Raw genomic sequence first — 26585 nt, forward strand, 5'->3', positions numbered from 1 at the left:
TCAAAAGTCAAAAGTACCCTCCCCCTCCTCCTTCAAACTCCCAGTTTTAGGGGCTTTCTTTTCAGGGTAGGGAAGAGTTGGGGAGGGGATGAGGTGAGGAAATCAAATCTCAGTTTGGGATTTTAATCCATATCCTGAAAGCAATGGCAGTCTGGAATGTCTGGAATGTTCCAGGAGAAGGAGGGGGAGGAGGGCAGGGCCACACAACCAATGAAAGAAAAGACCTCCTGGCAGCCCCCTCCCACCCCCAATAGGCAGGGACTCACCCACCCCTCCAGGACACACACACCCAATCCTGGGAAACCATGCCAGGCTCCTTCAGGCCTCCAAACCTCCTTTCAGCAAAGCCCCCAACCCTGATAAAAGCACAACAGAAGCCACGAAGGCCCTTTGTCTTTTAAGCCCTCGGCCTGGTTTCTATTACTTATGGTGCTACCTAATTTCCTTCAGGCCCAGAGCACATGGGGCAATGTTGGGAACTATACCCAGTACCCCCTTCCCGGGACCCCTGCTTAACTCCCAAACTATGTAGGCCTGATGCACGCTGGGCCGAGGCAGTGCGCTGAGGGCTTGGGAGTCCATGGAGGAAGCTAAAAGCATTTGATAGGGTACTTCCTTGCTCTGTACCTTGGTTTCTTCCTGTGGAAACTGATAAAACTTTTGTGAGGGCTTAAAAGAGACAAGTCATGTAAATTGGGGCACCTGACTCGGACGGAGGGAGCGCTCAATCCCTACCCAGGTCCTCAGGAGCCTACAGGGGTCCAGACAAGGATGGGAGGAGACCGGCAGGTAGGGCCGACAATGAGCACTCAACGTGATGGTAACCGTTGTAAGTATTCAGGTTGCCGTGCTGAGGAAATCGTGGGAAATACCACTGCCTATAGTCCCACTCCCCCGCCTCCCTTGACAACCAAAGGGTTCTAGTTCGGCCCAGGGACCCACTCCACATTCTAGAGCATCAGCTCCCACTACGGTCGCGCGGTACCTTTACTCTACAGGCAGCAGGGCTCTAGAGTCTGAGCGTAGCCTGGAGGGCCTAAACCCCAACATCGCTTGTTCAGAAAAGGCCAGAGAATGCCTGGAGGTACAAGAACCACCACCCGTCCATCCACGAAGGAGCTGACAAACCTGTTGAGTAATAGCTCTTGGCAACGAAGGCAATGGTTTCGCCAACCTAATTACTTCCCTGGGTGCCAACACCCTGTGGCTTCTGACCTCTTTGCCTGCCCGGATCTGAAGGCATTGCTTGCCCTGACCATGCCCTGGGGCAGCTCCCAGTACAGAGCAACCACAGGGGACTGATTTCTCTAATGGGGGTGGGGGAGAGGGGAAGGCCACAGAGCCGAGTGACCATTTCTTTCTAGCCCTGGGAAGATTCCAGGAGAGAACGGAGGGAGAGAGCACCCATTCAACGGCAGTAGGAGCTAAGCAGCAAACCAAGAATTTCAGGAAGTACAGGAGTTGGGTATCAGGAAAGGGATGTGGTTGGGAGTTCTCCCTGGGAAGGAAGCTCTCGTCCTTTTCACCTTTTCAGAGAAGTATACACGGGGAAGGAAAACAGGTCGATTAGGGAAGGGCCTAACACTTGAGGAATACTTGAAAGATTCCAAGCTGAGATTCTGCACTTGCTTAGAAGACTCCCATGACCCATGATGCTGGGGGTCCATGGCTCCCTTTTAGAGACCAGGGCCCCAAGAATGGGAGATTGATTGAGTATCTTGGCCAAGTCACACAGAGTCAGGCTTTGAACTCAAAACCTGTCTGATTCCAGGCTCGGTGCACTGTCCCCTGAGCTGCTGTTTTGAAGGAAGAAAAGAAACAAAAAAAGCCTTTGCCAAAATACAGTCAAAGTTAGGCCGCGGGACAAATTAAAAATATTCGGAATTCATACAACACGGTGAACAATGGGCCCGGCTAAAGTGGGTACTGTTCTCCAATAAATCAGAACATTCCACCCGTAATTTCTCGAGCTTAGTAACTTTCCCTGGCTGCGTATTTCCGTTAAGTGGGTGAAGTGATTCTATGGCGTAATTGAACACTGACTAGATATCTGATTACACTATTAAGAACTAATGATTCCTCAAGTTCTCATATTTAAAAAAAAGACCATTACAGATAAAATAAGGTGTCTAGAATTTGCTCCAAAATAATCAGGGGGTGAAGAAAACACTGATTAGATAGGAGTTGGTACTTTTTTGTTTGTTTATTTATTTACTTAGAGACAGGAAGAGAGAGAATCAGAAGCAGGCTCTCTGTTGCAAGCGCACGGCCTGATGCGGGGCTCAATCTCACGAACCAGGAGATCATGACCTGAGCTGAAATTGAAGAGGCGGACGCTTAACCGACTGAGCCCCCAGGCGCCCCATGGGTTGGTAATTTTTTAAAGCAAGGTGATGGGTACACGGGAGATTACGTTATCCTTTCTACTTTTTTGTATTTGTTTCCCATCATTAAAATTGTTTTTTAAATTATTCTAGATCACCCAGCTTTTTTTTTTTTAATGTTTATTTATTTTTGAGACAGAGAGAGACAGAGCACGAACGGGGCAGGAGTAGAGAGAGGGGGAGACACAGAATCTGAAGCAGGCTCCAGGCTCCAAGCTGTCAGCACAGAGCCCGACGCGGGACTCAAACTCATGAGCCGTGAGATCATGACCTGAGCCAAAGTCGGATACTTAACCGACTGAGCCACCCAGGCGCCCCATAGCTCACCCAGTTTTAAAGTCACAGCAGGTTCTAAATGAATGCATCTAACAAATGAGGTTTTCCAGTTGGTGTTGTATTAGCAAGAATGCGAGCCTCGCGGTGAGCCTGCAGAGGACAGAATGGGGGCTCCCTGCAGGGCAGAATGCACCCTAGGTATAAGGAAGAACTCCAAGTCTCCTGGAGAAAAGCTGAAAACTGCCCCAGGGAGTGTTGGATTCTTCTTTCCACCCCCATAGCCACAAGGGAAGGTGCCATCTTCAGTCAAGCAGATGACCTCACCCCTCTCTAGGAGGGGTTCCTTTAAACCAGGGTGGGGTCAGCCAGTGGAAGGTGGGGGGAGGGAAGCAGCAACAGGTTTTGGAAATCTTGTCAAGCTCTGGGCCCCTTATCAAAAGTCAAACCTGGACTTTCATCTCTGCAGAGAACCAGGATTAAACTGGGATTTCCAGATTAAATCCTGCACCTCTACGCCTCCCCCTGGCTGTGATTTTCTGACTAACAGGCTATGTGGCCTTGGGCAAGTCAAACCTTCAACTCCCTGGACCTCAGTTTCTCACATCTGGGAAACAAGGATTAGGATTAGCCTTTTACCGAGTCTTGTGTTCCCCAGACAGGGATCAAGTCGGTCCACCTGTAGGAAAAGGCTTTCTTAATCAGAGGAATTTTCTGGGCCCTGATGGTCTTAGGTTAAGTGGTTCTGAAGACGCCCCCCTGCCTTTTTTGAGACTTGGTTTCCATTAGCAGTGTGAGAAATGGTAAGAACACTCTACGCCAGAAAAACGCCAACAGTTTGCACACAATTTCAAGATTTTAGGAGCTAATGAAAACTTTGGAATCCATCCGTATGTCCCAAATTAAGGCATCCTCCCACACATCTACGCATTTAACTCTTCCCAATGACGTCCAAGTCTTCATTCGAGCCTACAGGTATCTTCTCAAAAAGCTGGGAAGAAACTAACCCAAGGCAATTAGAAAATAAGCTTGGCTGGGGATGGGGCTCGAGTTATCACGTGCATGTTGGAAAAGAGCAAAGATGTTACACACCGGCAGCCGCATCATGCCTGCTCAATCCTAAGAAGTAGTCAAGAAACTCGCTACCGTGACTTGCCTCAAGGTTTCTGTAGTCCAGCTGCTGTAGTCATTCATTCCATAGATTTTCCTGGCACCTACTAAGCACTGGGCCCGTGCTGTCTACACCACAGTAGCCGCTAGTCACATGTGGCTTTGGAGCAACTGAAATGTGGCTACCGCAACCGGGATCATAATTTTCTTGTCTTCTGTGTTTATACAACTTTAACTTTTCCTCCGTAAAATTTGTTAAGTCTAAATACAGATCAAACGTTTCCGATGAAAACTTACTAGCAACTGAATCAGGACAGGCTCTAAGCGTAAAAAAACATGCACCAGATTCTTTACCACTTTGTACCCCACCCCCCAAGATAAAGACCTCATTATTACATTGATGGCATGTTGCATGAATAATACTTTGAATTTTCCAGGGGCACCCGGGCGGTTCAGTCGGTTAAGCGTCCCAACTCTTTGATTTCTGCTCAGGTCATGATCTCATGGTTCGTAAGATCAAGGCCCGAGTCGGGCTCTGTGCTGGCGGTGCAGAGCCAGCTTGGGATTCTCTCTCTCAAAAAATAAATAAACGTTAACGATAATAATACTTTGAACTTTTCAGTTAATATTAGGATTAATCCTTTTCATTATTTTCACTCTTTTCTGACATGGGTCTTAGAAAATTCCAAAAATCAAAAACAATCTGAGCAAAAAGGAAAGAAAGAGAGAAAGAAAGAAAGAAAGAAAGAAAGAAAGAAAGAAAGAAAGAAAGAAAAAATCTACTTACGTATGTGGCTCTCACTGCATTTCTACTGCAGGAGGCTGAGAGGTGCTACAGTGCAGAGCTAACATGATGGAAGACAGGCATGCCTTCTGCTCTCATGGAGAAGACAGTCCAGGAGGAGACCCCATCTTGTTGGGGATGGGAGGAGGGAACAGACAGGGTTAACTGGAGAGGAGAGGGCGGCTGTCCACCGGATCCCTTCAGAAGTGGGTGATGCTGTGGACTTCTCTCAACAAGAGAGTCCCCTGTGACTAGTGCCGGAGTAGAAGCACCCTCCCGAAGCTGGCTCTCCTCCCAGTTTCTTCCAGCTGGAAGTCACACATAAAAGATGTCCCAAAGTGCCAACCTCTGCCTTTTCCATAAGATCACCACTGACCCCATCCTTCCTCCCCACCCTGCCCCCGCACCCCTGTAGGGTGGAGAGGTGAAGAAAATAATGGTCCAGGAAAGCCTCTGAAGGAGGCGGACCTGGCACGCTCCAGGCATGGCAGTAGCTGAGAAAGGGGGCGGGGTTGGGGGGGAGGAGGAGCTGGCACCGTGCCCAGGGCTCCATGCCAGGCTGATCCAGAGGCAGGGCAGCCAGACAGGCAGGCTGTCGGGTGGGCTGATGGGCAGGGTAGGGGCTGGAAAGGAAAATATTAACCTACTGAAAGGTACAAGACCAGGCAGAGCAGATGCACCACCCAGGTGAATGCCAGGGTGTAGGAGGGGGTACGGGAAGGCAGGGACACCACTGGGTGTATCTGTGGTCCTGTGAACATGGTCTTTTTTTTTTTTTTTTTTAAATGTTTGTTTATTTATTTTGAGAGAGAGCGAGCGAGCGAGCAGGGCAGGGGCAGAGCAAGAGAGGGAGACAGAATCCCAAGCAAGCTCTGCATGGTCAGCGCGGAGCCTGATGCGGGGCTCGAACTCACAAACCCTGCGATCATGACCTGAGCCGGAACCCAGAGACGGACGCCTAACCGACTGAGCCACCCAGGCGCCCCAGTGTGAACATGTTGTTTTAAATGTATGTAGCACACATGTACTGTCCCACATGTGCTGATTCCTGTGCTAATAATGCCAGAGACAAGCAGAAGGGAAAAAGCAAATCTCCAGAAGAGACTCTGAAATGAACCACACGGCCTTCTCCTTCGAAGGCTCTGTACTATGTTTAACGTGCTCCTGGCCTACCTGGAGGCAGAGAAGAAGGGTGGGGTGAGGGATCGCTAGGCTTCTTGTGGGACCAAGGACACACACATGCATGCATGCATGCATGCGCGCGCACACACACACACACACACAGCCCGTAAGCCAGCACTGGGAAGTTTCCGTGAAAGGAGATCAGATTCATAGACTGAGCAGGAGAGGAGTAAGCCCCTCGAGGCTGAGAGGGTCCTCAACCAGTCACCTCCATTTGACAGTTGGAGAAACGGGGGCTCAGAAAAAAGGAAAAGCGCCTTGGCAGCTCTAAGGTAGAACTAGAACTCAGCTCTCCTTCCAGGCTGGCGTATGCTCATCTCACCAAACCTTGCTGCTTTCTCTCTGACAAGAAGTGTTAACACAGCAGAAGCCTGTATAGCCCCCGTGTCAGCAGCAGGAAAAATGCCCATATTCTGTATGGCTAAGTGCGTGCCAACTGGCTTTTACTGCATGCGGCTCTAATTTGGGCACAGGGTTTAACTCACAGAAAAGCTAACTATACTATAATACGGCTGGATGACTGTCAGAGAAACGTTAGCAGCGTAAGAGGGTAGTCACCAAAAATTCTTGCGAATTTTCGTGTACGTCTAGGGACAGGCGAGGAAGCAAAGGTGAGACACGGAGCAGGGGAGGCGTTCACTGGTGTTAGCAAGCAAACCTCAAAGACGAGTACTTTGCTCAATTCACTCATCTTGGAAATACATGGTTTGACAAGACAGCCCACGTTTTTTTCTTGCCCATCTGGGCAGCACCAGAGGAAGCCAAAACAGAAGCTCTGAGACAGTGGAGCTCTTTCCAGACAAATTTCAAGTCCGCCCGGGGCCAACTGCCTCTCCCTCCCTCCACCTTGCTCTCTGCCTAGAACTGTTGTCTTTCACCTGAGTGGTTCCTAGAGCGGAGGGGGTGGGGGGGGCGCGTAAGCTCTATCTACGCCAGTAAGTGTGAGGAAGGGGAATCTGGGGATGGGGAGGTGGGCAGAAGCAGCCTTCGGAATAAACCTACTGTGCAGGGACAAATGATAACGAGGTGACCCCCGGTGAGCAGCCCAGCCTTCCTAGTGGAGGTAGCGATGGTGTGGGATGACAAATGAACTGTCGCGGGGGCGCCTGGATTGCTCAGTGGGTGGAGCGTCCGACTTCGGCTCAGGTCATGGTCTCGTGGTTCGTGGGTTCGAGCCCCGCGTCGGGCTCTGTGCTGACAGCTCAGAGCCTGGAAGCTGCTTCAGATTCTGTGTCTGTCTCTCTCTCTCTGCCCCTCCCCAACTCGCGCTTTGTCTCTCGGGCTCTCAAAAATGAATGGATGTTAAAAAAAAATTTTTTTTGGGGGGAGCGCCTGGGTGGCGCAGTCGGTTGAGCGTCCGACTTCAGCCAGGTCACGATCTCGCGGTCCGTGAGTTCGAGCCCCGCGTCAGGCTCTGGGCTGATGGCTCGGAGCCTGGAGCCTGTTTCCGATTCTGTGTCTCCCTCTCTCTGCCCCTCCCCCGTTCATGCTCTGTCTCTCTCTGTCCCAAAAATAAATAAACGTTGAAAAAAAATTAAAAAAAAGAAAGTTTTTTTTTTAAAGAAAAGAAACGAACTGTTGCGGACATTGTTCACCACCTTCTTCAGGCTAGCAGTGAGACCTTTCCAGCATCTTCCAGCATATTACCAGTGGGGTAGGCTAATATACTCTTAGAGGGAGGGCTAGAAAGACTATTTCCTGCCCTGACCGCATGAGGGGTGCAGGCTGAACTCTCACCCTCCGGTGGGGGATCTCAGCATTTCTCCAGAAAGCTTAAGAGCTGGAAGATCTGGCACTCTGGGACCCAGAGACCTGGCTGAGGACGGAGCTGGGGCTCGGTGGAAAGCATCATGGGGCATGCCTTGGGAATGGAGAGAGGCTGAGCCTCTCCTCAGCAGGGAGCGGCAAACCTGGAGAGCCCAGTTCAAGACAAGATTTTGCAAGGGGGGGGGGGGGGGCTCTCAGAAGCAAGGAAGAGGAAACTAGACCAGCCTCAAGAGAAATCAGTCTGCAGCAACTCCATTCCACCCGGAAGGGAAGAAAAGACCCTATGGGACTTAGCATTAATTCTTGGAATCGCGAGTGCTCCCTATGAAAGGAATGTAAATGCCTCCCAGTACACATTTTTAAAAATGAACATTGATCATCCTGTTAGTGGCAAGGGGCGCTGGCTGTGTCCCTCCTGCAGGAGGGTAACCACCTCAAGGGATTCACTCCTGTCTCCCCTCCGGCTGCCGGCCAAGACCTGTTGTTGGTAGTCGCAAACTTCAGGAAGCTGGTGTTTGTTTCTTCCTCGTCGGGTGAGCAGTTCATCGGAACAACTCTCCTCGGACACGGACACCCATCCTGCCTCTCTACCCTTCCCCAGCCCAGGGCAGAAGGACCGCGGCCGGCCGGGGTGGGGTTGCACCGGCGCGTCCCAAGATGGTGCAGCAGGCAAGGTCGCAGGCCTGCCAGGAGCCCCAGGGTGGCGAGCGGGGCCTTCCGGCGAGGAGGGCCGAGGAGGGCCGCGGAAAGCGGGGGCAGGCAGGGCAAAGGAGGAGAAAGAGGTGCCTGGGAAGGGCGGCAGCAGCTGAGGGTGGGGGAGGGCTGGCAGCAGCTGGGGGGGAGGAGGGGAGCCCTCATGAACGGGCAATTGAGAAGGCCTGAGCAGCTGAGCGGCCGCGCTGGCGTCGCCGGGCCTGCGCCCCACGCGGGCGGCCCCTTCCCCCAGCCCCTCACCTCGCCCAGGGAAAGCTGAGCGCGCGGCCTCCCACCCCAGCCGCTGGGTGGGCCCTGTCGGCAGAGCTCAAGGAGGGGGCAGACGATGCCCCCGGTCCCCCCCTTCCCAGCCCCCCCCCCGCCGCCCCCGTCGCAGGCTCGGCAGTCTAGAATGTTCTGCCGCCAGAACCCCCTCGGTACCCCGACTCGCTGGGAGCGGGTCCCGCCCGGCCCAGGGTAGGGGGTGGGGTGGGGTGGGGGCCTCGCCTCCCCGGCGGGGCCCAGAGGGGGAGGGGACAAGCGCCCCCGGGCTGCCGGGTGGGGGTGGGGACGGGACTTTGCCCTTTGTCTCTCTCTCCAGAGCCACCGGCCGAAACCCGACCCCATGAGCGAGCCAGGCAGCCAGCGAGGGGCAGGCTCCCCCTCCGGGGTCCTTTAGTAAATCCAGACCCGACCTCCCTGTGGTCAGGGCTGTGACTGAGGTGGTCCTGTGGGGGAGGGGGCTTCCCGCCTGCAAACAGGCCTGCAAGCATTTAAGTGGGAACCGGTTGGGGGTAGGGGGCCGGGAGAGGGCTGGAAGTGGGGCCGCAGAAGCTGGAGGGGAGAAAATGGCCCGGGAGGCGGCATTCCTTAGAGACCTCGGCCGGGCTGCGGGAGGAGGCAGGACCAGGCCAGGGAGGCCTCCCACCGAGAAGGCAGGAACTGAGGCCCGGGAGTGGGCTGGGCTGGGCTGGGCTGGGGGCACGGAACGAAGGGGCCTTCCGGGCCTGGAGAATAAAAGACCCTCTTCCCGGGGCGTCCCAGGAGCCTCCTCTGAAAAGTTACAATCGAAGAGTCATACCCCCCATGCAGCGTAGGGCATTCGTCTGGGGGTGAGAAGGACCTCCTTTGTCTGCCCTCTTGGGGTGTCATCAATTCATGATAATCTTATTAATAACTCACATTTGCACGGTACTTGAGAGTTTACAAAGTCCTTTACACTCGCACCTCCTAGGAACCCAGAACAGCGACAAGAGGTTGACGTGAGCCTCTGAACCACCACAGAAGACTGTTTTATTTCCATTCTGCAGCTCAAAAACACAGGCCCAGAGAGGTTAGGTGACTAACTCAAGGTGACGCTAGCCAGCGAGTGTCGCTGTACGTGCGTGAAGCCTGCCTCCTGCTTGTCAGCCAAGGGCAGGTACCTGGGTTCTTGCCTCAAAACATACGTAAGCTATGAATTATGGTTCTGTAGGCTTGTCACAAAGGTCAACTCTTTGTCCCTTCCTGCTAGGAGGAGGGGGGTGGGTGGGAGGAGAAGCGTCTCAATCCCTGCCCTTCCCCCCAGCCTCCTATTTTCTCCCAGTTGAACCCAAACAAAGGTGGGGGAGGGACAGGCCACCGGCTCCTGGGCTGGTGCCTACCAGAACGCCACACGATGGAGGCCCTTGTAACTCAAAATTGTAACTCAAAATACCGACACAGCTTATTTCATGGGGTTTCACGGAGGCATTAACGTTGGGCATGTCTTCATTTGCTAACTTTATGCTCTTCCCCCACCAAAAAAGCTCAAAGTAAGATTCAATTTCTTTTAATATTTATTTATTTATTTATTGGGGGGAGGGGCAGAAAAAGGAGGAGGGGCAGAAAGAGAGGGAGAGAGAGAATCCCAAGCAGGCTCGCACGCCGTCTGGGCTCTATACAGCACAGAGCATGACACAGGGCTTGATCCCACAACCCCAGGATCATGACCTGAGCCTAAATCAAGGGTCGGACACCACCGACTGAGCTACCCAGGCGCCCCAAGATTCAATTTCTTTGAAGCGCTAGGGTGCCTGGGTGGCTCAGTCGGTTCAGCATCCAACCTCGGCTCAGGTCATGATCTCACGGATCCGTGGGTTTGGGCCTGAGTCGGGCTCTGTGCTGAGAGCCCAGAGCCTGGAGCCTAGTTCGGATTGTGTCTCCCTCCCTTTCTGGCCCTCCCCCACCCAGGCGCGCGCACGCTCTCGCGCGCTCTCTCTCTCAAAAAGAAACATTAAAAAAATTCTATTAATAAATAAATAAATTCCTTTGAACTGTTAAAAGATCACCTGTTCCCACCTTCTTAGAAAGCTCAGCCTTAGAGGCAGAAAGGCTTGGGTGTGAATCCCAGTGCTACTCCCTATTCAAGGTACTGACTGGGTATTGACCGGCTAAGTTACTTGAACCACTCAGAGCTTCCGCTTCCTTCTGGAGAATGAAGATACCTGCACAGGGTTCTTATGAGAATTCAGCGAAGTGACGTCGGTTAAATGTGAACAGATACTCCATAAATGCTCCCTGTAATTGTCGAAGGAATTCATCTTTTGACCCGAGTCGCCTCGAACAGAACTCTGGCGCAAAGAAGATGCTCAGCGAAGGAAAGAAACAGGGATATGTGCCCTACCCTGCCTGAGGCCTCCTCACTACAATGCTACCTACCCCTCTCTCCTAGATGAACTGTCTTCCCATCAACATCTATCTCCCTGTCAATCCATAATGCTCTCCTTAATCCGCTCCTATTTTGTCTGCCTATCCTCCAAAACACAGCTTAGCTCACTCAAAGCCTCCCTCCTCTATTTTAGTCCCTGAGGTTGTGTGCCTCCCATTTTAATACGTAGTCTCTTGGCCTCTGCTGTCCCACAGCTTTTCCTGGATCTGAAGTGGAAATGCTGGAGGGCAGAGATTTCATCTTGTACCTCTTTTGTGCAGCACCCTCTCAACCCTCGTTTCTCTCCCCCACCCTGAAAAAGACCCAATAGCGCTAAATAAAAACCCAATAATTAGTATTTAATGCAGTGCGGGGGAGGGGGGGGTAGCAGGGCAAAGACTCCCGTTTTATATAGGATGAAGAGGCGACCACCATGTAGGAAAAAGCAAAACTGGCAACAGTTGAAATCCCCCAGAGAGGGGCGGGGGGGGGGGGGGGTTTCTGTTTACTGGGTAGTTTCAGTCCTGCAAGATGAAAAGAGTTGTGGAGACGATGGCTGCACAACACTGCGAATGTTCTTAATGGCACTGAACTGCACACTTAAAAATGGTTACGATGCTCGAGTGCCTTGGTGGCTCAGTTGGTTAAGCATCTGACTTCAGCTCAAGTCACCATCTCGTTCATGGGTTCGAGTCCCACATCGGGCTCTGTGCCGACAGCTCACAGCCTGGAGCCTGCTTCAGAATCTGTGTCTCCCTTTCTCTGCCCCTTCCCTGCTCATGCTCTCTCAAAAAGAAATAAACGTTAAAAAAAATTTTTTTTAAATAATGCTTACGATGCTAAATTTCATGTTACGTATGCTTCACCACGTAAAATTATTCTTTAAAAATATTTAATTGACTTAAATTATTTATTTTTTTTAATTTTTTTTTAACTTTTATTTATTTTTGAGACAGAGAGAGACAGAGCATGAACAGGGGAGGGGCGGAGAGAGAGGGACACACAGAATCTGAAACAGGCTGCAGGTTCTGAGCGGTCAGCACAGAGCCCGACGCGGGGCTCGAACTCACGGACCGTGAGATCATGACCTGAGCCGAAGTCGGACGCTTAACCCACCAAGCCACCCAGGCGCCCCTGACTTAAATTATTTTAAAATAATTATCTAAGAGGCGCCTGGCTGGCTCAGTCAGTGGACCATGGGACTCTTGATCTCCAGGTCATGAGTTCAAGCCCCACTGTGGGCCTAGAGCCCACTTAGAATTAAGTAAATAAAAGGTTAAAAATAAAAAGCCAAATTAAAATACCTAAAATTCTTTTTTAACGTAAAAAACTGAAATTTTAGGGGCGCCTGGGTGGCGCAGTCTGTTAAGCGTCCGACTTCAGCCAGGTCACGATCTCGCGGTCCGTGAGTTCGAGCCCCGCATCAGGCTCTGGGCTGACGGCTCGGAGCCTGGAGCCTGTTTCCGATTCTGTGTCTCCCTCTCTCTCTGCCCCTCCCCCGTTCATGCTCTGTCTCTCTCTGTCCCAAAATAAATAAAAAACGTTGAAAAAAAAAAAACTGAAATTTTAAATTACAAATATTTCAGAGGTACCAAACTTCACCGCAAAATGCAAGCAAGCTATCCCACCAGTCCGTACCATCTTGTTAAAGATTTTCTTATGCCGCATTTGGTTGTAACCACGTATCTTTAAAGTCTCTCCATCCCCCTGAAGAAAATGGCTAATGCCAGAATGCCAGAGCACCCCCCCCACACGCCCAGGCTCAAGTTGCTGACCATGGGATGTTCTGAAGAGACCGAAGGAGCCTGGGCCCAGACAGGCACGGCTCTTCCTCCAGTTAGAAGTTTAAATTTAGCGTGTCGCCTGGGCGGCTCAGTCAATTAAGCGGCCGACTTCGGCTCAGGTCGTGCTCTCACAGTTCGTGGGTTCGAGCCCCGCGTCGGGCTCTGTGCCGACAGCTGAGCCTGGAGCCTGTTTCGGATTCTGTGTCTCCCTCTCTCTCTCTCTCCCCCTCCCCTGTTCACGCTCTGTCTCTGTCTCAAGAATTAATAAACATTAAAAAAAATTTTTTTTAAGAAAAAAGTTTCAATTCAGCAAACTACTCATTCAAGATAGCCCAGCGAGGGGCAAGGGTAGGAAAGTGAAAGATTATCTCATGAAGACCTAGGATGTTTGGGAAGATCATTTTATTCCACTGCCTGCCTGCCCCCAGCTTACTCTGGACAGGTCTCACTCTACCCTGTTCTAAAAAGCCAGCAGCGGGGCACCTGGGTGGCTGAGTCGGTTGAGCTCAGGTCATGATCTCACAGTCCGTGAGTTCGAGCCCCGCGTCGGGCTCTGTGCTGACAGTTGAGCCTGGAGCCTGCTTCGGATTCTGTGTCTCCCTCTCTCTCTCTCTGCCCCTCCCCTGCTCATGCTCTGTCTCTCTCTGTCTCAGAAATAAGTAAAAACATTTACAAAAAATTAAAAAAAAAAAGAAAAAAGCCAGCAGCAGCGGCAGCCGCTTTGGTTCAAAATGGTAATGACCATATTCAGGAAAACCCTCTCGATAAAAAAGCTAGTCAGCTAGCTAGATTTTTTCCCTTCTTTTACGTTCGGTAAAAAGTTGCTGGTGTGGGGGACGCTCCACCAAAGAACTCAAAGAAAATACTCTTCTGAACCCTGCTGCCTTCCTTCCCAAGCCAACATCCTCTGTCTAGTCCTTGCTCAGAACATACTGGCTGCAGCCACCAACAGCCTGGTCTGCAGAGGATCATCTTTACTCTTTAATTTAGGGTTCTGTCTCCAAATCCTGCCAAAGCAAATGCTCTATTACAGACGGACTTCTCCCAAGCAACTTAGAGACCTGGAGGAGGAAGTAGAATAAATATTTCTAGCTCTGAACACACATCCTCAACAAGTTTACTCCACCCGACAGCCCCCAGCCCAGTTCCTGTCTCCCCTCATTTTCTCCTCTTCATTTTCAGAGCACCTCATGGGAAGCTGAGGAGCCCCAAGCAATCCCAGACGCCACTCCAGTAAAGAGGCAACACATATCATTCCACGTCAACTAATTGTAAAAACCCTTTATAGTAACTGATTAAAGTCACAAGCCTGTTAAATGGCCAAAACCCACATCCGGATTGGAAGCCCTTCCTCTCCCCAGCCCGCTAAGAGAAGGTTCAATCCTCAGTCCCTACACTGCGATTTCGAAAGGGGCAATAGGTCTGCGCGAGCGCGTGTTTGTGCACCCTTTGAACAGGGAGCACCAGAGAGAGGAAGTGGATGTTGTGGGGGGGGGGGAGTGCTCCCTTTCCAGTCCAGGGGGCCAGGGAAAGCGAAGCCATTGGAGCTTTGCCGTCTACAAGGGCCCAGGACGGGGAACAGTGTATGCAGTCACTTCCCGGGCATCCAGGGATCCCCCACTCCCGAAAGGCTGTTTTGTTAGCTTACAGAGAGAGAGAGAGAGAGAGAGAGAGAGAGAGAGAGGAGCGTTGAGGCAAAACACGCCCATCTCCCACCAGGTGGGGGAAGCTGCTCTCTTTTCTTCCTTCCTCAGACGCTCAAGGACTCCCACTGTCCCCTTCCCATCCTGAATTCTTGTAACACTTACCTCATCGGCAGCACGAAGGTGGTTCCTCACTCACCAGTATCCCTACACCACATGCCCCTTTGACGGTAGCCCTCAAGTGTGAAATTTCACCTGGCCCGGGCTCATGGCATCAACAACAATAGAATCTGCGGCCCCCTCCCCTAAGGAATAACCAGTAGCAACATTCTCCACCATGCTCGCACCTTCTCTTTGAGCCTTTTGTCTGACGGGATGGGTAAGAGACTTGGCAGCGGGGTCCACATCCCAGGGGGCCTGGGGGGATTGCCCTGGTAAGCCTCAGCTCCCTCTCCCAAAAGGGGGCTGTTCCTTTCAACATGCAGGTTATCAGAGCTCCCTACACACAAACCCCCTGCCACATGCCTACCCCTCGTTGTCCCATGTAAACTACAGGCCACATTCACATAAGCACGCTTAAACACCCGACCTACTGCCTTAGAGTATATGCCCCAAGCTGCCAGTCCAGAGACAGAAGGCAGAGAGGTCCCTATCTAAAGCAAATAACAACGGCAATAATAATAGTTAATGTGTAGTAACACCGGTTTACAGTTACAGAAACTGAGGCTTAAGAAGATTAACTTCTGCGGTTTCATAGTCATCGCCCGACTCCAAAGCTCTTGTTTTTTAAACACCGGGCTCTCCTGGGAGACCTTTCCTCCACAGTCCAATAGAGGGTGGAGGGAGGGACCCAGGGTAGGTCACGAGACCCTGACCTAATAGAGCTTCCTCTCTCCTTGAGCCTCAGGAGCTCACAGTGATTCCTGTCCACCAGGTTCCTGTTGCCAAAGAACTCAGACCCCACAAACAACCTTTACACAAAACAATTTTTTCCTGAATTCTGATTTCTCCTCTGAAAGAGTCTAACTACATCCAATCAACGAAACTATCCAATCAAATTTCACGCAGACTTAACATTTTCCATTGCGAGTGGCCAAAACATCTGGATGAAGGACTAGCTTTTCAACTGAAACTAACGCTATAGGAATAAAAAAACTGAAGTTTTCCTTAACCCTCTTCTACAGAAATACTGAGAGGGCAGACTAGAATCCAGACATGGTGTGGGAAACAGGTCCCCTCCTGTCTCCTCTCAAAGAGACAGTTCTCCATTCCCTTCCCCTACCCTAGGAGCGAAATTCACACCCATCCATCCTGACAGGTCCCTCAGGTGCCTCGAGCCACCTAAATGCCACTTGTCTAATAAGCAGACTTGTCCTTAGGGGCTTTGAAAATATCTGGACATACCAGTCCAAATTCTTCTCATCATCTAGCTGTTTGCTCTTTCACTCAAAAGCAGTTTACTGATGGGTCGCCAAGCTCTATGCTCTCTGCCATACAACTGGGAGACTGGACTTCTGCGACAGGACTCCGGACCCTGGAGGACTGGACTTCTGCGATGCGACTCCATTTCTGGCCCTGTCTGTTCCGTACAGTTACACTTCAGTGTCTTGCAATCAGGTTTTCTCCGACTGTATCACAATGATGGGCTGCAGACCTACTTTTCTCCTGTGATTTACCCGTAATCAACATACATTTGATTTCGGTGACCTGTCTTTAGGATGAAAACTTGTTTGAACCTGCTGTGCCTTTCATTCCTTGACTATTTATTGCAAACCTACTAGCTGCGAACATAAGGCCTTACAAAGCTGGCTCTGCTTGTTCAGTATCAGGATGACCCCTCCCACTCACTAAAAAAGCACGTAGGCCCCTTTGAACAAAATCTGAGGGGACATCCAAGTTTTTCTATCGGAATGGAGTTAGCCAACTGGAGACTTGAGTATCTTCCTGCTGGCCGTGCCTTCCTTCCAAGGGTATGTTAGCACAGACGCTCCCCGGAAAGATGTCTTCCTAGCCAAATCAAACTTTTTATCAGTTAACCAAAAAAGGCTGCACTCTCTCCAGTGCATGTTTTCTGAGACCTTTCCTTGCCTTTGTTTTGACAGGCGTTTTAAAAGGTGTGGGCGAGGAGAGGAAATGTGCTCCGCACAGGTGGAAATGGCGCGCAAATTTTACGTTCACATGAAGTCAAACGCCGGGCTGAGACCCTGAGAAACTCTTCAAGGGCCAGTCAGTGGCCCACTGGAGGACCTGTCGTCCACCTTTTACCCGGGGAACAAACCCGTCCTAGAAGCCCGGGTGACTACCATTACTCCCTTTGTGGTTGTTTCCCACAGCCTTTGGAACGTTGGAGCCAGTCCATTTTCTAAAGATTCCTGCACCCTGTTGACTCTTCCAGTCTTACGCCCCATTGCCAAGGGGCCTCAGCTACTGGGAGAGGGCCACAACAACCACATGCACCTCCATTTTCTCTCCACCTCTCTCGCCCTTTTCTCCTTCCCCACCCTCCCTCCCCAGCCCTCTTCGCTCCTCCTTGGCCTTTTGCTTCTGCCTTGGAGTGGAAAGGTCTAGGGACAGCCCGGGCGCTGGAAAGGGCTGCGCCCAGAGCCAGGGACCGCTCCACGTGGGCGAGGACTGGGATCACGGGGCTCTCAGGTCCAAGGCGAGGGCTGTCTGGCCGCGCGCCGCGGCCGGGGGTCTCGGGCAGGGAAGCCCTCCTGGGAGCCCCCCCCCCAATCCCGGGACTGCGGGCGCGCCGGCGGCCCCCCTCCCCCCCAGGAACGGAGCGGGCGGAGATTGCGGGCGGGGAAGGCGTGGGCAGCGGGGCGGCGCGGGCCCTCCAGGAAGCGCAGCCGGCGCCGCGCGACTTTTCTCGGCTTTTTTTGCAAAAAGGGGGAAGGGCAGGCGGGCAACCCCGCCGGCAGAAAGCGCCTTGCCCTTAGCAACGATCTCCCACCCGTTCTTTCGAAGCGCCGCCAGGACCCCCTCTGTCCCGTGGGGCGCTGTGGGACTCCACCCCAACCCCCATCTCTCTTTCTCTTTTTTTTCCCCCGTCTGGAATTTCCAACCCCGGGATCTAACTCGTCTGATTTCTCAGTCTCCCCTGCTGCTGCTTTTTTTTTTTTTTCCCCCTTCCCCTCCTCTCCCCTCTCCCTCAACACTCCCATCCCAAATTCTAAGCTGCACTTTCTGGAAGGCATCGGCCACGTTTAGGAATCTTTCTAGGGGGTGGACAGAGAACGAGACTGGATTCAAATCCTAACAGCTGGCAAATGTCTGTTCTTCAAACGCCTCTGGTTCACACTTTCATTCTAATGACACATTGCCACCCAAGAGTAGAACCCGTATATGTCTTTCAGCAACCCCCCCCACCCAAATCTCACACAGCATTTGCTGGTCTCCCCACCCCCCCCCTTTTTACTCAACTAAACCAGATCTGAAATTGTTAAAAATATTTTATAATTGTATCCTCCCTAGCCTATCTCAGTGGTAATCTTTGTCAGCTAGCTGCTACACATTAAAGTATAGAATAAACTCTTAAAAAATAAGCCTTAAAACTACCCAAACACATGACCTAGATTCAAATGATGTATATTAAGGTAATTTGAAAAGATTAGAAGCTCAGAAACTTTGAATCAGATTTTTTCCAACTGCTAATGTCATGTATTTCATCTCTGAAACATAATTACAAGAATGTTTTGCTCTTTTCCACCAAAAGCTATGCCATTAAAATTGTACATTGGAAGAGTTGACTATACTTGGAATAAATTAGCGATGGGAATACCAACTCTTCCCCTCCTTTTCCTCCAAAGTTCTCCATCGGGGAAGCACTGAAGTCAAATTTCTCTTTGACTTTGGGTCAGAAAAGAAAAGATTCTAGCAACCCACAACTCTTCCAAGGACGGTCAAACACCACTGTCCTTAGGAAAGGATCTTGAAATGCTGTGCCCTAAATGGCAACAAGTGAAGGGTTTCTCTGGCAGCGAAGAAAACATAACTCACGAATTTGTAGGTTTACATGCTAGGTGGAATTAAGTGAGAGTGAATTGATTCCACCTTCCCTCTCCAAAGAGTGCAGAAAAATTTAAGAATCAACCATTTTTAAATTTATATCAAGGCCAAAAAAAAAAAAAAAAGCCCTAACACATACTCACAAGAAAACCTTTTACTAAAAGTGTGAAACTTACTGGTTTAATACAGGTCAGATGTATCTTTCAACTGCAACCCACTAAAGTAAAGTGCCTGAAAATCCTCCCACTCCTGTATTTTTCACTCCTTTGTGTTTTTTTAAAGACATTCCCTTGCTTCTTAAACCCTTATAATTCATTTTCAGCCCCTGAGAACAATGTTTATTAAAGACAACTCCATTTCTGAAGGCAAAATCTTTTTGCTTGTTTTTGAAAACATTTAGTGATCCAAGACTTCAGAGCAAATCACTTAAAATTAAAAATAATATTTTTGCCACTTACAGGACATCCCTTCGCACGGATTTCCAAAGCTGCTAACTTTGGGAAGTTCAACTGTAAAATCGGAATAAAGTGGAAGCCCTTTTGGAGGGTTCCCACGCTTCTGTGCTCTGACACCAATTTCTTGTTTGGGCATTTTTTTTTAGTAAGAGTTGGAAAATTAAAGGGAAAGGGGTTAGCCCGCCCTCATTTTAAGTCAGCTTAGAGGAAAAGAACCACCATTAACCTGCCTAGGAAAATCAATCTTTTTAAGTGAGCACATTTCATGCAGAAAGGCAGTGCCCCCTCTTGCATTTTTTCTCTTAACAGCCAACACCTTTTATTTTATGACAGCAGTTGACAGTAGGTATGCTGTCTTTACGTCACATTCCTCCCAGAAAAAGGCACACACGGTGGCAAATGAAATAAAAGTTTAATTCCCTTAAAAAAGCAAGTCATTTCCCAAGGTAAACAGGTCTCAAAATGGGACCCCCCCCCCTTACCTTAAGGACTCTTATGTCTCTCAAAATAAAACACATATTATGAACCCTTTCCACAACTGTTTTAAAAAGGCTCTGGCTTTTTCTCCGTTGTCCTAATATTGACAGTGAACATACACCAAATTCTCAGCAAAAAGCCAAAACTGTTAGCCAGAATTCCAACACTGTTCTAAGAAGGGGTTTGGAAAGGTGGAAGAAATCGAATGTCACCCGATTCAAATTAAAATTAAACATGTTTTCAGTTTTAAATACATAGTGCTCGGTCTCTTGGGTTCTTAAAAAGGTACAAATATATTCAAATAGGATACAACATTAGAACAAAATAGATGCATACTTCAGAGTCAGGGATGCTAAGGTAACTGCTGTAACCTTCTATCATTTGTTTGATCCCCCCCCCCAAAAAAACAAGCAAACAAACAAAAAACAGGAACACATAGGATTTAGACTTTCTTGAATCCCTCAGAAATGTGTCAAGTCATATCTCATTTGGAACTGAGTGCACCAAAAATAGTTACTTCTATTTCTTTAAACAGTGAAAAGAAACACATATACACAAGAGGACAACATGCACAGTTGTTCATCTTGCTTCAAATATAGTTATAGTTAATTTCACTAGTTCCTGTTTTATACATCCATGGGATTGAAAGGCCAGTCCCAGACCAACTGACGAACTGGTTTTCAGACAGACTAACTAAAACACCATACCACAAAATACTTCCTTCAAAGAACTCACAATGATAGAGCAAACGGACTTCATGCAAACAAACTCTTTTTTAAATCCTAAAACTTCAAAATTGATTCATTTTTAGAAAAATGAAGGGCCTTCTCACCACCCCGCAACACACACACACACACCACACACACACACCACACACACCACACACCAACTGACTCAGGTTTGAGCTCAAAAAATTATTTCAGGAAGGGAAGAACACACAAAGATGGAATTTAATATGGATGGGAACAGGAAGATTTTGTACCCACTCTTCTCACAAACCCCACCCCTTCCCAACTCAAAAGGGCCCTAAGTAATGCATTTTGGAGGGAACAAGAAGGAGCCTAAAAATGGCTTGAAAGCAAACAGATGGCTTAGGGGGTAAGATCCATAAATACAGAGCACCATGGAAATTAAAGTATAAATGTTTTGGGTCCCATTTCATCACGTTTTGCTATTTCTCTTGCCTTCGATGCATTCTCTTTACAATTTAAACCATCCTGAAGCGCCAAAGGGAAAAAAAAATCCTACATATTTCAGAATTCCAGTTATTCTGAATCTCTCTCATCAACATGTTTCAAACGCTCAGCTTTCAGTTCAATTAGCCACAATCTTCTCAATAAATCTACTGGTGTCAGTATGCTCCTCTCATTCCCATCTCCAGGAAATGTTTCAAAATAATAAATAAGCCTTTTTTTTTTTGCCCCCCATCCTTCCGATTTTATTGCCTCTTTACTCCTAACTCTAATTGCCTTTCCAATAACAGTATTGGAAGCACTGTGAGGTTAAATCACAGACTCTATAAACATAGTTACAAGCCATATTGATCATCTATAGGTACAATAGCTCCAAGTTACTTAAAATATCTCAAAGCAAAAACCACGGAACAGATTTTTATCTGACTTAAACTTTGCAGTTAAACTTCACAGGCTCAAAAACAAAACAAAAACAAAAAAACAAAAAACCAAAGCCACCCACCTACACCTTCCCACCCAGGAAAAAGGCCAGGGATCATTCTCAATGCAGCAAGTTTCCAGTGAAATGAGGGGGAGAACACACCTAGGGAGGGGAGAGGGTAACACAGGGCTCAAAAATTTCCTGGGAGCTGCCACAGGAGGGAAAACTGCACTGTCAACATGTTTAAAGTCAGATTTCAGAGAGCCGACTCTGTTCTTATAATTTCCCAGCCAGAGTTCAATGAAAAGATCTGGAACCCCCCCCTCCATGAATCAGATTTGGGGGGAACATGATAGAGGTACCCCACTTTTTGCTTCAGTGAGAACAGAAAGGTACTGGGACACAGACACACACACACACTCTCTCTTTCTCTCTCTCTCTCCACTATTCATCCAGGGAGTTCTAGACCCTCCAAAGAGCCCCAGCTCACAGCCTGAACACAAAGCTCTCACCCCAGATGGTCCCCTTGTAACAATGGACTGAAGGGGGGGGGGGGGCTCGGAAAGGATAGCACACAGCCAAAGCATATTCTTTGCAAAATCCAGTTGGGAGGGGAGGATGTGTGATGTGAGGGACTAAGAGTAGGGGTCTGAGAAAAAAAAGGTCCTTGCCTGTTGCAGAAATACATATAAAGCACAAGCAATTCTTTTGGGGACAGGAACTCCAAATCCACTTCCCCTAGGGAACTGAAGGGGACCCCCCCCCCAATCCACTTAAGAATTATGCTAAGGGATGCGTGGAGAAAAAAGAGAAAATGAGGCCTGCTTCTTAGAAGTTGCAGCAATGCCCAGGAGATCCAACTCTTCAAAGATTTTTAGCTTCCCCATAAAAATGGCCCCATACACCTTGAATAAACTCCACAAGGCTTCTCCCCTCTTGATTTTTTTCCCTTTTACTTCTCCAAATACCATCTCTCCCAGCCCACCCCAAACCCGGCTTATTTTTTACAAGCTGTAAACCACCCATTACAAGATCTTAGCCAATCTTCCCTCCCTGCCCCCAACATCCGGAGTTGGGGGTGGGAAGGCCAGTAATGGGTTTCTTCCACTGGAGACACTATGGACCCCTTAACACAGCCTCTAAGCGCCCCCAGGTTGCCTCCCTTCTCAAAGAGCCCTTTCCTACCTTTGTTTTTTGGGGACCGAGTGTTCAATCTCTAGGCGTTTTCCTTGCAATTCGACTTTCCCTAAAGATTAAAAAAAAAAAAAAAAAAGACCATATAAGAGCTGGAACAGGAGTGTGGGGTGGGAAAGGGACGGAGAAAGAGGGGCACTCAGGAGTTCCTGGGATTTGAGATCTGCCTAGGAATCCAGGCAGTGGGTTCCGCGGCCGGGACGCGAAACGGCCGCTCTGGGAATGGTGGAATCTATAAATTCGTTATTGTGTTTTGTTAATTTTCGTTTCGTTCTGTTCTCCCACCGAGGCTGGCTGGGCAGTGGCTCGCTCTGGGAGCCGGATCCGGGAAAGGGGCGACGAGGGCGTTCGTGTGGGCGGGCTGCCTGCTCGACTCCCAGATGTGGGGAGCAGGGGCCGGGAGAGAAAGGGCCCCCCGATGCTCCCAAAGTGTGTGGCGGGGGAGGGGTGCAGAATGAAACTTTAGTTTCCCGTCCTGCCGCGGAGAGGGGCTCCGGGCGGCGGGGCGCTCACCTGTCGGGGCCGGTGGTGGGCAGAGGCCCTGGGGGAGCGGTGCGGGGCCCCGCGGGGAGGGTCCCCGGCGGCCGCGACGCGCGCCTCTCGGCCCAGCCTGGGCGTCTCGGGAAGCAGCATGGCGACCCGGCGCCGCCGCCGCCGCGCCACCCCGCTCACGCCCCACTTTCAAATCAAAATGGCTCAAGCCCAGGCCCTGGGCGGGAGGCGGGACCCCCTCGTCTCAGGTCCTGCCCGAAGGCTGCAGTCCCCACCGGGCTCCCGGGAGATCGGAGACGGAGCGGGGACCCCTTCCCCGCCTGGAAAGGCCTAGGGCGGAGGAACGGGAGCAGGGGGTGTTCGCACAGGGGGCCGAGGGGGTGGGGTGGGGTGGGGGGCGGCCAGCCTCGGATAGGGAGGGGCGGACGTGAAAATAATGCCCGGACCGGGGCCGCCAGAGTGGGGACCCCCCCCCAACACACACACACACACACACACACACAGCCAATGGGGCCCCCCGCCCCGTCGGTGGGGGGCAGGGGCGGCCTTACTAAAGCCCCCAGCTTCTGCTCTGGGGCTGGGAGGAAGGGGTGAGGAGGTCCGGGATATTTCCGCGCGAGGAGCGAGTCGGGGGGATGCAGGGGGCGTCGAAGGAGGTGGGCGGAGGGTGGGTGCCCAGGCCAAGCCCCGCAGGCCGGAGGGACAGAGGAGTTGGCGGGCCAGGAGAGAAGAGGGGCAGGTCTCCGTTGTTCGGGGATTTCGTTGTGATTTTTCCGGGGAGGTGGGCGCACTCTTACCGGAGAAAGTTTCGATGGCCTTCATCGCCCAGTGCTCGTCGGGGCAGTCCACGAAGGCATAGCCGGACTTGACCAAGAACTGGCCGCTGTAGGAGATCTTGTGCTCCGCAAACACTTTCTCCAAGTCCGCGGGGGTCACGCTCTCGTTGAGGTTGCCGATGTACAGCTTGTTCATGGTGGCGGTCTCGGGGCGGGACGCGGTCCCTGGCAAGGCCGAGCGGGCGGGCGCGGGCGGCGAGCCTCCTAGGCCGAGAGGCGGGAGGCCGGCGGCAGCAGCCGCAAACTTTCTTCGCACCCCACCCCTGAAGTTGTCCGGAGCCCGCGGCGGCGAGGGCGGCCTGAGGGCGCGCAGAGGTCGCGGGAGAGTTCGGCGAGGCCCGGGAGAAGTGCCCGCGGCGCGCTGGGAGGCGGACGACTCGGCGCTGCTCCTTCCCTTCTGTCCGAAACCCCTCCGAGCGGGCTGGTGTGTCACGTTTCTCCGCGGCCGCCCTGGCGCCGCCTCAAAAAAAAATCGACTTGAAAAAAAATGGAGCGGAAAAAAAAAAAAAAAAAAAAGGCGAAGCCACGTGGTGAAAGCCCCCACCCACCCTGCTCGGGAAGACCCCCGACGCCTCTGGGCCCATCGGCCCTTCAGCCCGGCCCTGCCCACCAATCCCTAGCCTGGGGTGCGGGGGGGAGGGGGCACTCAACTCACCCCCGGGGGGAAAACAGGGCGGCGGGGGCCGCGTTCCCGAGGCTCGGCTTGCCCCCTCCCCCTTGGCAAGAATCTGGCCCCTAGGGAGGCGCCCCGCCCCCACCCATCCCCCTACCCCGGCCCCGGCTGGGGGAGGGTGGTCGGGCCCTGAATCTCCCACCTCTTTATGGGTAAAATGTACGGTTATTTTTTTATTCGTGTGCAGGCTGGGGGGAGAGTTTGCCCACCCTACCCCGGTTAACTGCTAGCGACTGACAGGCGGGGAACGGCCGAGATAGACAAAGAGAAGCCGAGGACTCTGGGGTCTTCAGGCGGGGGTCGCGCGAGCCGGCGATTTTAAAAAGAAAGGCGCTTTTCCCCTAGATTTTTACGTGAGGGGTCTCGGCCTTCCCGGCCCCAGCCCTGGGAGACTCCCCCGCCTGCGGGGATCCGGGACCGAGGGACCCTGCGAGCGCGGGACCGGGAAGCCGAGACCGCGGGGGACCGCGGCTGGGAACGAGGGAGCCGCGAGAAATCATGTTTCGGGATTCCCACGGGGGAAGGGTGGCTCGCACCCGGGGTTCGGCTGCTGAACGAGGCCGTCTCAAGGTCCTGGGGGAACGCGCGGCTCCGGCCCAAGCTGACCCCAGGAGAGGGAGGGGTGGAGAGGAGGAAGAGGAGTGGTAGCGTGAGCAGACCCGAGCGAACCGAAGGGGGAGGTCTCAGGGAGGGAGTGACCGGGTGGAGATCCGAACGCTCCCCTTCTCCCTCCCTGACGCGGGGGCAGACAGGTGGAGTCCCCTCCGCCCGCCCCACCCAGGCCGGCGACCGCAGCTTTCCCAGCGCCGGGTTAGGGGCTCGGAACTTTGTTTGGGGTGCAGCGGTGGGATCCGGGCGGGAAGGCGGGAGAGGGGCCGGGGGCGGGGGGCCGAGCGCGAAGCCCCGCCCACGTCCCCAGGTCAGACCCGCGGGGGGAGGGGGTAATTTCCGCTCGGCGCTCGGGGAAGCGAGGGGCGGGAGCTTGGAGGAGGGGGCGGTGGCCCCTCCCCCGCCCGTTCCTGGGGAGGGGGAAGCGGATCCGCCCTGGTCCCTTTCCTCGCCTTTGACCAACTCGCTCCGGATCCTCCGGCCCCGGGAGCCCGAGGGACGGACCCGACTGGGCTAGGGGCGACACGTGGGCGGTCGCACCCCGTCTCGGCGGTGGGGGAGGGGGCAGTTCGCCGCGCGTTTCGGAGTCCCGGATAGGCGGCGGAGAGCGGGACGCGCGGTCCACACGCAACCGGGATCCCGGGCCGAGTGGCGGGCGAGGGCAACGAGTTTCCAGCGGAGGGGGCTGGGACGGCGCCGGGGGGTGGGGGGGCGGGTGGCGGAGAGCGCGGCCCGGGGACCTCGGAGCCCCCCAGGCCCGAGGGTCGGGAAAAGAAAGGGGGAGGGACTGGACCCCCGGTAACGCCAGACTCTCCCTGCACTGGGCGGAAGCTCGGGTTTTGCTCCGGGTTCTGCGGGAGGGAGAAACAATTCTGTCGGGGGCACGCGTGCTGCGAGGGCAGGTGAGGAAGGGGGTCACTCTCCCTTTCCCCGTCCCCGACCCCATTGTCTCAGTCGCCTGCGGCCCGGGCCGGCTCCGCAACACGTGTTGGCTGCACTGATATGAATGCCTTGGATTTTTTTTTTCCTTGTTATTATTTTTTGTTTGCAGAGTCAGTGAGCTGACTCCCCGACTTGGGCACACCGCTCTTCTGTCAGACGATTTTATACCGTTCAAAAAGTCGGGAGTTAAAAGACCACACGCCGCACCTTTGTCCCCCTCCCGGTTTTCCCCGCGCGCTGCAAAGAAATGGGGCTTGGGCGTGGGGGGAGGGCTTCCAACTCGGTTTTCTCCATCACCACCTTCAAAACCCACTCTCCAAATCCGCGTTTTGTTCTAGCCAGCCACGTGTTTGTCGGATTTGGGGGGTTGTGACGGGTTGTTGTTTTTTTTTTTTTTTTTTTTCCCCTCTGCTTGGGGCAACAGAAATTAAAATACTATGAGCTGTTAGTTGCTGAGTAGAAAAAGAATGTTGTTTTCTACGCAGGAAGGTGGGCGACATCTGTAGCCTACCCCCCCCACCTCTTCCGACCCTCGCCCCCCACCCCCCGCCCTTCCCCGCAGATTCTGACTCTCAATATTTAGTCAGCTCTTGACCATAATTTTCACACAAACCCACGAGCTGGAAGCGATGTCTGCCACGTAGTAGGCATTCAATAAACATTTAAAAAATGAAAGACCAGCTAATGCAAACTGCAGAGCAAAGAGAATAAAGAGGAAAATTGAGAGTCCAGGGGGAAAAAAAAAAAAAAATCTTGCCAGAATGTGTCTGTTGCCCGGGGACTTTTCTTGGTGATGTGTGTGGACTTTTGAAAGGGCTAAAAGATGGTCTCAGAAAGGCTGTTGTGTTCTTGGCCTCTTCCTAAATAGGAGCCCCAATCTGCTGAAATCTTTTCTGTTACATTGGGGAATAAGGAAGAGGGTCCTAGACGGGGCATTGCAGTTCCCAGAAACTTTAAGTACTGTTTCCTCCATTTAATTTAAATCTCTAAGAATTAA

General features: G+C 51.9%; 1 protein-coding gene across 2 annotated transcripts in view; it reads right to left on the reverse strand.

Annotated features, from left to right (window-relative positions):
* Positions 1-23500, reverse strand: part of IGF2BP1 (insulin like growth factor 2 mRNA binding protein 1) — a 40308-nt gene extending 16808 nt beyond the window's left edge. For both annotated transcript variants that reach the window (XM_030296247.1, XM_030296246.1), the window contains exons 1-2: positions 23326-23500; positions 22028-22088 (exon numbers count right to left, since the gene is read on the reverse strand). In XM_030296247.1, coding sequence (XP_030152107.1) covers positions 22028-22088; positions 23326-23500 — 236 coding nt within the window. The remainder of the gene's footprint in view (positions 1-22027; positions 22089-23325) is intronic.
* Between the last annotated feature and the right edge of the window lie 3085 nt (positions 23501-26585).

The sequence above is a fragment of the Lynx canadensis genome, chromosome E1, assembly GCF_007474595.2.
Source record: "Lynx canadensis isolate LIC74 chromosome E1, mLynCan4.pri.v2, whole genome shotgun sequence".
NCBI lineage: Eukaryota > Metazoa > Chordata > Mammalia > Carnivora > Felidae > Lynx > Lynx canadensis.